The 8,810-nt window shown below is 41.0% G+C and overlaps 2 protein-coding genes across 3 annotated transcripts in view; one reads left to right on the top strand and one right to left on the bottom strand.

Annotated features, from left to right (window-relative positions):
- Positions 1–8,726, bottom strand: part of LOC106532084 (cyclin-dependent kinase-like 5) — a gene marked incomplete in the record, with an annotated part of 40,161 nt that extends 31,435 nt beyond the window's left edge. For both annotated transcript variants that reach the window (XM_014028076.1, XM_014028077.1), the window contains 2 exon segments: positions 729–1,089; positions 8,389–8,726. In XM_014028076.1, the coding sequence (XP_013883530.1) occupies positions 729–765 (37 nt within the window).
- Positions 1–8,810, top strand: part of LOC106532085 (polycomb protein SCMH1) — a gene marked incomplete at its 5' end in the record, with an annotated part of 41,137 nt that overhangs the window by 850 nt on the left and 31,477 nt on the right.

Here is an 8,810-nt window from a genome sequence, read left to right as displayed (position 1 = left end):
GAAAAATAACATTTTTTGTGATTTTATTTTGAAACAGAATAAACAACAAATGGATTAAGCAGCGACATCCACATAAATGCGTGGTTTTAAAGGGCCTGTGACATCAAATGTTTGTATTAGATACGAATGCATTTTTGGAAAAATAACACTAACAAGGTTTTGCAAAACAAATTTCACACCGCTGAGATGAACCGTTCTTGAGATACTCACATGTAAAGTAACAGGAAGTGATGTCAAAGGGGAATGTCTGCATGTGAGCAGAGTGTTGCTACAGTAACTAACAGCACAGATTGTAGAGAATAATCTGATGTTTCTTTAGATTATTTAGTCACTATCATAGAGATGAATAAGAGTTCAAATATTGTTTTAATAAACAAAGAMCAGAGAGTTCCTTTTCTTGAAGAGTTCCCCTTTGATGTCACTTCCTGTTTTAATTTTACTCATGTGTATTATGGCAAGTTTCTAAAATAGAAAGATGTTTTCTTTTTGTATTTGAAGAATTTGCCTGTCACAGGCACTTTAATGTTGATTTTATACAATCAACATCAAAAAACACCAAAAACCAGATATGGTTCAACTGGGTTGAATTTACATCAATATGTGACGAAACACCTCCCAGAGAGCCGGACTAACAGAGACCCTGAAAACTCTCCAACTCCTCCTTCTGACTGAGCCAATCAGAAACCAGTAAATTAATTAWTAATAATAATTAAAACTCAGCGACTCACCTTCTCCCACAATGCCAAGGACTTCAAACTTATTCATCACATCACCGAGGGGCGGGGTCTCCTCCTCCAGGTGAAACCAGCTCCTCTGTTTTAACGAGAAGCCTCCTGATTGGACGAGCAGCTGAGGGACGGGACTGCAGACTCCTGATTGGCTGGGCGGCTGACGGAGCAAACCTCAGACTCCTGTTGGAACATGGCCGCCTCCCGACTCCACGCCATCRTCACTCTTCTTCTCCCGTTGTCTTCAGATATTTAAGGTTTCTTTAAACGTCTCTTACTTYGTGGCTCTGGGAGAATTTAGGATTTAATCGTGTCTTCATTCCATAACTGTGCTTTTATCCAGAGCTGCACCTGGACACAYCTGGAAGGAAAAACAAATACAGCAGAGTTTTACACGCTGACTGAAGAATTTACACATTTTCGGTTAAAAAAAAGCAAAATCTTATAGTGGACTTAAAATTAGCAGAACCTAATTTAGTGGAAGCTAACCAGTCAACTAAGGGTTTCCAAAGTTAGCAAAACAGCTAATCCGCTAAATGAGAAGCTAGTTCCGTTAGCAGAACGGTTCCCACCACTGCAGATAAATTGTTGAGACAGAAGTTAGTGTTGAGTTTGACATTTGTGAGCTTATTTTCAGCATGACTCAACAGAAAGTGTTTGCTCCATCTGCCTCATGTTAACTGAAGCAGAGATCATCGATCATCTAAAAATGGCTTAATGTGGACAAGCAGCAGCAAAGCTAACACCAACACGGTGTTAAAATCAAACAGACAAAACCTTCAAGGCTGGCCTGAAGAGTTTTCAGGATAATTTAGAGTTTCTGTCACAACACAGAGGGTGTGAAAGACAGTAAATTATGTAAATGTCCAAGGATGGCATCCAAGAAGAAAATAGCCTCGTTTCTTTCCAAAAACGGCAAGATTGATTTTCACAAAGCGACATTAAAGAAACCTGAGAAAACACTGACAGCACATTACTTTATTAGATTGTGAAAGGAGGTTAGGATCATTATTTTTGGCTCCAGTAGAATCCAGCGTGTTTGCAATGAATCTGGAACAAAGAATGAGTATTTCTGATGAACCACAGATGTGGGATTTGATGCTGGATGAGTTGGAAGATTAGATTTATAGATTTATAGCCCTAAAAATTTAACCAAGGCAGCATAAATTAAGCATAAGCATAGATTTTATATAGATACATTGTTTTTTATTTATTTTTATCTATTTTTTATTGTTACATTTTATTTGTTTCTGTTACATTTTACTCTTTGTACGGTGTCCTTGAGTGCCAGAAAGGTGCCTTTGAAATAAAATGTATTATTATTATTATTATTATTATTATAAGCATGTCAGTTTATTAGCATTAGCTTGTTGGTTTGCTAGCATTAGTTCGTCATTTTGCTAGGATTACCTTGTTGGTTTGCTAGCATTAGCTTAATATGCTAATTAGCTTGTCTGTTTGCTAAGTTTAGCTTGTTGGTTTGCTAGCATTAGCTTGTCACTTTGTTAGCATTTGGTCATGGACCTGCTAGTATTAACTTGTTGGTTTTCAATCATTAGTTTGTTGATATGCTAGCATTAGCTTGTCATTTCGCTACCATAAACTTGTAGGGTTGCTGAGGCTAGCGTAAATGTTTGAAAGGGTTACCTTGTTGGTTTGCTAGGAATAGCATGAAGGTTTGCTAGTTTAAACGTTGTAGGGTTCCGAGCGTTAGCTTATGGGGTTGCTAGGATTAGCCTGACAGTTTGCTAACTTTAGCTTGTAGGTTTTTAACGGTTTGCTTGTGTTTTTTTGTTTTTTAATGGTGAGCTTTAACAAATAAGTCAAGCTCAGGAAGGAGGGAAGAGTTAGAGTTGGCATAACACTGAGTTGTTTTGAAGTTATTATTTACAATTACTCATTTTTATTATTATTTTGTTTGTTTTACTTTTTTGTTCCTACCATGTTTAAAATAAAATAAATTAAAACAAAAACCTTTATTACTGTGCTGCTCGTTAGCCCAAACAATCCATAAATTGGTAACTGATGTGTGCATGTTTCTTTTTTGTCTGTTAGCAAAAATATTTCATAAACTAGGAAACAGATTTTAATGAAGCTTTCTGAAAATAAAAGAGAATGYACTTCTAGAAATGTGAAATTCTGCTAACAGACAAACAAACAGACAATTAGCTACATTATTACCATTCTTTTGATGCTGAGTAATAACTAATTATTTTCTAATTTATTTTTAACATAATTTCACATTTACATACATCATAATGAATACTTCACCTGGATTAAAAGGAAAAAAATATRTCCAGGTTCATTTCTTCTCCCGTCATAAATTAAAAATCTAATAATGCTTCTATTGTCATGCAAACACTGCTGGAGCGGAGCCACCAGAGCTCCTCTCTGTGTCAGTCCAACTCCATTTGTAAAACCCTGATTTATTCAGCAGAGCAAAAAAGAAGAAGAAAAAAAACACTTTAATGTGGATTTGGCTCATGTGCTGGTGTGGGCGTTTTCCTATGCAGCGTTCACTCCACACATCCTTCCAACGGGAAGAAAAAGGTGGATGTAGAGGCCACGCATGGCTGCGCAGTTAAAGATCTGTTGCTGCAGGAGGAGGACGGCTTCATGTTGACGTGATGAAAAAAACAGTTTAAAACTGAGCAACATGAGCTGCATTAATGTTACCACCATCACTGAGCATCTGGTGTCCAAACGTAAATAAAGAGTAAACTCTGASAATCGGTAAAATCCAGAGTCGGAGCAGGGAACTGAAAACATAAAGATCAAACAGTCCTTGAAAAAATGCAAATGACTCGCCGCCGTTTTAACGCCAGAATTTAAGATCTTGMTTTAAGATCATGTTGATAAACGATGGCTAGGTGCTTCTCGTGTATCTATTTGTTGAGAACGACTCTCAACAACTACCACCCAACTTTGAGCTCAATATTCAGTGGTGGGCACAGCTAACCAAAATGTTAGCCGCACTACCTGCTAAACTGCTAAACATGAACCTTAGCTCGGCTAATGCTAGATCACTTAACAGATAAAAAAAAATTAGTGGACGCTAACGCTAACCGCTAAGACTGACACAAAACTGTTATTAGTTTTCTATTGGTTTAATGTGAAGGTAGTCGGGATCATGCGTAGCAAATCAGCCAGTCAAAACCAGAGTTATACGTTCTTCTAACCTGTGATTTCAAAGCATTTTTTATTTTATTTTTAATTTTTTTGCTCTCGGAGGAGCAAGACGCTTTTACCTTCTCTCCTGCCCTTCCTTATCTTCCYTGCTTTGCTGCTTGGAGCCTTCTCTACGTTTTCATCCGAAACCAGAAATTATGGATAATTTTATTTTTATGGATTTGGTTAGCTGGTCTTTTAATAAATTTTTTGGAACTTGGAAGTTTTTTCTTCCATGGGAGGACATGTTAAAGGTGAGACCTCTGTTCTGCTCTGTTCTGGATATATATTTGGATTCCATCACTGGATTGTTCCTCAGGGAGGAGGTCCTGCCCCAAGTGGAGGAGTTTAAGTATCTCAGGGTCTTGTTCATGAATGGGGGAAGAATGGAGCAGGAAATCAACAGGTGGATTGGTGCTGTGTCTGCAGTGATGTGGGTGTTGTACTGGTCTGTCGTGGTGAAGAGAGAGCTGAGCCAGAAGGYRAAGCTCTCAGTTTACCAGTSGGTCTACGTTCCTACCCTCATCTATGGTCASGAGCTTTGGGTAGTGACTGAAAGAAGGAGATBACAGATMCAAGCAGCTGAAATGAGTTTCCTCTGCAGGGTGTCTGGGCTCTCCCTTAGAGATAGGCTGAGAAGCTCAGTCATCCAGGAGGGACTCAGAGTAGAGCCGCTGCTCCTCCACGTCCAGAGGAGCCAGTTGAGGTGGTTCATCTGGTTAGGATGCCTCCTGGACTCCTCCCTGGTGAGGTGTTCTGGACATGTCCCACTGGGAGGAGACCTGGAGGAAGACCCAGGACACACTGGAGGGACTATGTTTCTCAGCTGGACTGGGAACACCTTGGGATTCCCCCAGAGGAGCTGGTCCAAGTGGCTGGAGAGAGGAGAGTCTGGGTCTCTGCTGAGGCTGCTGCCCCCGAGACCTGACCCCGGATAAGCTGCAGAAAACGGATGGACGGACGATCACTGGATTCTACAGATTGGCTTGGTAGTCTCCTGGTCTTCTACAAAACAGTGTTGGTGGCTATTCGGACCATTTCCTGGCTGCCTGACCATTATGAAGGATTGCCGTTCTATCAGCACTCAGACTTTTGCCTTGAGTGAGCTGGACTCGTTCTGCAAGCGGTTCTGCTGAGGGTCGCAAGCCGGCTGTGGTTCCTGGACTTTGCTGGCCAGATGGAACTGATCTTGGAGAAAGCTGACAGCATGGCTCGGTGGAATTTGTCCACATTATTTGTCTGATTGGATTCGCCATATTGAGTTGTACCAGCGGACATGAAGGCTGATGGAAAATTGTTGTTGTCTGCCTGTCTCTTCTGTTCCCAAAACAACTGATTACAGACTCTGGCTCTCCTACATGGCCTTCAGTTGTTGGACTAAATTCTTCCTGGATGCTGACGTCGACTGAGGGTCTACCTCACACCTTCCCCACTCTCACACCCGTGTGTTATCTGGTTCCTGAGCAGGCTGAGGGCTGCACAGAATGAACACTTAACATCCATGTTCTGAACTATGGCTGTGCTGGTTTTGTGGACTAGATTCTTCGGGCTCATTCTTCAGATATTCACACAAGCATACAACACTCATGGCTTCAGATACACCCCTAAACTCACTTACTCCTCTGGCTAATAAATCTGCTCTATGCAGAGGTTATTTTTTATAAACACCATAGTGTGTCACATTGTTGATAGAATATGATGTTTTTTTTTTCCTCATCTTCCCTTGTGTGGTTTTTAGTTTTTATTTTAAGGGTTGTGCCTCCTCATGATGTCTTCATGAAGATGATCCTTGCTCTGTGCAGGTCTGAGGCTGTATGACCCAGAGCACCTGTTCTCCTATGTTTGTTATGTTCTGTCTTCTTCTGAATGAGTGTTCTGAACTGTAATTTCATTGTGCTCTGTACGATGACAATAAAAGTCTATCTAATCTAATCTAATCTAATCTAATCTAATCTAATCTAATCTAATCTAATCTAATCTAATCTAATCTAATCTAATCTAATCTAATCTAATCTAATCTAAACAGGTTTTTATTTTTATAAATATTGTATGAAGTTAGTCAAACAACAAAAAGCAACTAGACATGGGTTTTTATGATGTAAAAACAAGTGTGCATTGCCATGTAGTATGTCTTTGCCTGAAGCAGTTCACTTGCAGAAGGAAATGTGACCAAGTTCAAATGTATTATCTATACCAGCTTGTGCCTGTCAAGTTAGCAGGTGTTTGTAATTAGTGTGATTGTGTGACAATATGACAATGTGAAAATATTTAGGTTTAATGAAATAGTTTGTTCATGGCTGGGATTGAACCCTGATGTCCAGCATGAAAGCCCACAGTGTTCACCATGAGGCTATAGGAGCTGCTCCAGTAGGTACTCCCAGTGGTTGGTTTGTATGTGTGCTGAAAGAGGCCGTATTGCCAATGCAATTGTTGACACTAAACTGCAATATATTACAGCAATAGAGCAGTATTAAGACAATATTATAGTAAAACATCAAAATACAATCATATTAGTATTGTAAACACTGAACTACTGAGTTGAAATATTAAACTATGGTGCAGTACCAAGTTGAGTACAGCATGGGGCAGTATTGGACCATTACAAGGCCCCATTGACTGCCATTATAATTTATTAAACATTAATATTTCAAAAACTATAAGTTTTACAGGCACCAAAAGGCATAGCCATCATTTGGCACAGGATCTTTACAGATATAAATTACAACGGCAGCTCTAGGACAAAGTATGCAGGAGGAGAAGCATGGCAAAGTTGAGATGACTTGGATGGGTAACGAATCACAATAGTGTGCATCGCATTGGCAATGCACACTGAATACTTTCTCTACCATATTTAATGTGTAGTAATATTATGTATTTGTTATATAAATGTTGTTATGTGTTATTTCATTTATTTTGATGCTCTTAGTTTGAAGTTTAGCTGCTAAAGATGCTACATGCTAACACATTGTGCCTGACATGCCCAACACTGATTGTAATAGAGAATAGTTTTGATCTAATTTGAGTTAGAGTTTGGAGGAAGTTGTTTTTTAACAGGGACAGATATATAATGTTTTTCTTCTTCTTTTTGCAACTTTATTATTCAATAATTGAGTTCCTTTGATGTTTTAATGGTTTTTGTTGGCTTTAAGAAATAAATTAATAAACACTCACAACTGCTTCTACCAGTCCTGAAGCCTCACACAGCCACTCCAGCTGCAAACGACACTTTTCTTTTATTCCCATGGAGTTCAGGGATTGAAATAATATTTTTAGAGCAGCGTGGCTTTTATGAGGGGGTCCCTGGAATTTTTCACTCTTGTAAGGTTTCCTCAGACCCAAAATGTTTGAGAACTCCTTCCACTTGACCTACAAGATACTCACCAAGTGTTTACTTGTGTAAAAGGCTGTTTAACAGCCTGTTAAAAGACACCAGAATGCAGGAAATGGCATCTAATTCATTCAAAATGTTCTGGGGGTGGACCCCCAGACCCCCCACCAGTGATTTTACACACATTTTTCTCCTTCATTAAATACAATACAGCCCTGATCACAACTGTTGGCAAAAATCCAAATATGCAAATTGGACGATGACATTATTTAGTAACTTTTAGGATGGCTGACAACAACTTTTGGCGACAGTGTTCATCGGCTCAAAATCTGTCTCCAAGCTCAGGTCACAACCTGAGGGTCCTGACTCATGGTTGAGCATTTTTTGTGTTTGCTCAGGGTAGTTATCCTTGGTGGCCATCTTAGATTGACTCCAAACTTTAATCTGCTTAACTTGCATCTGGTGATTAAACCTTGAAGGTTTTAATTAAAATTAGCCAAGTGGGTCATGAGATATTTTGCTAACAGATATACAGGGATTTAACACGGATTTAGCCCATTCTGTTAGTGTTAACTCTCAGCTATTACCACACCAAGTTTTAGCTCCGTATCAGTAAAACTGATTGAGTTTCGGTTAATTTTCTGTTTCTTAAAGTGGATTAGCTGTGGCGGCCATCTTGAATCAGATGGACTCCAAACATTAATCAGTTGTGGAGGAAAGTCCAGTGATTATTTCCTGAAAGTTTTATTAGAATTACTTCTGTGAATCATTTTGCTAACAGACAAACGAATGGACAAAACCGTTGACGCTTCGCCTTCGGTGGCGGTAAAAAAAAAAAAACGTCTGTAAAACTGATAGGCTGGTGCGCGCATCCCGCGTGCATGAGAAGGAGCGTGTGCACGCGCGAGACAGCGAGGGGAGGGGCGGTGTGTGTAGCTGATGCTGCTCTCTCTGCACCGAACTGCGTGTCTCCCGTCGCTGCGTCGCGGAGCGCAGCGCCATTCCATCGCTGTCCACGCGCCTCTCAGCCTACACAGCGAGCCGTGCACACACACCACCCCGCGTGCACCATTCTGTTGCACAACGACCTTCACAGACAACATGAAGCTGCTGTCACCCGCGCGCCTCCGACAAAAACAGAAAAAAAAAAAAACGGGGGTCTACCTGCAGCTGAGGGGGTGAGGATGATGATGAAGAGGGGGGGATGAAGAGGCGTCATGTGGAGCGACAGGCGGGCAGAAAAGAGCCCGGGCCCGCGCTTCGTGATGCGACCACCAGAATGTCCGACTGGGTCCGGATCCGGACGGAGAGCAGCAGACCCGAATCCGCGGGCGCAGCGTCCAGCCTCAGCATCAGCTGCTCACAGCGGCGAAGGCGTCATTCCTCTGAGCGACGCCGCGCGCAGCCAATGGGAAGGCGGCCGCGCGCGCGCGTGCGTGCCAGCAGTCAGCGGCTCCGTGATAAAAAAAAAAAATACATCAAACTTCAGGTCGGAGATGAGCAGGGCTGTCACTAGGTTTTACGGACAAGGGGGGCTGAGCCCCCAAGAGACACACAGCATTTTTGTATATTATACATTTGTATTG

The sequence above is a fragment of the Austrofundulus limnaeus genome, unplaced genomic scaffold, assembly GCF_001266775.1.
Source record: "Austrofundulus limnaeus strain Quisiro unplaced genomic scaffold, Austrofundulus_limnaeus-1.0 Scaffold716, whole genome shotgun sequence".
In the NCBI taxonomy this organism is placed as follows: Eukaryota; Metazoa; Chordata; class Actinopteri; order Cyprinodontiformes; family Rivulidae; genus Austrofundulus; species Austrofundulus limnaeus.
This window is presented reverse-complemented; position numbering and strand designations above follow the sequence as displayed.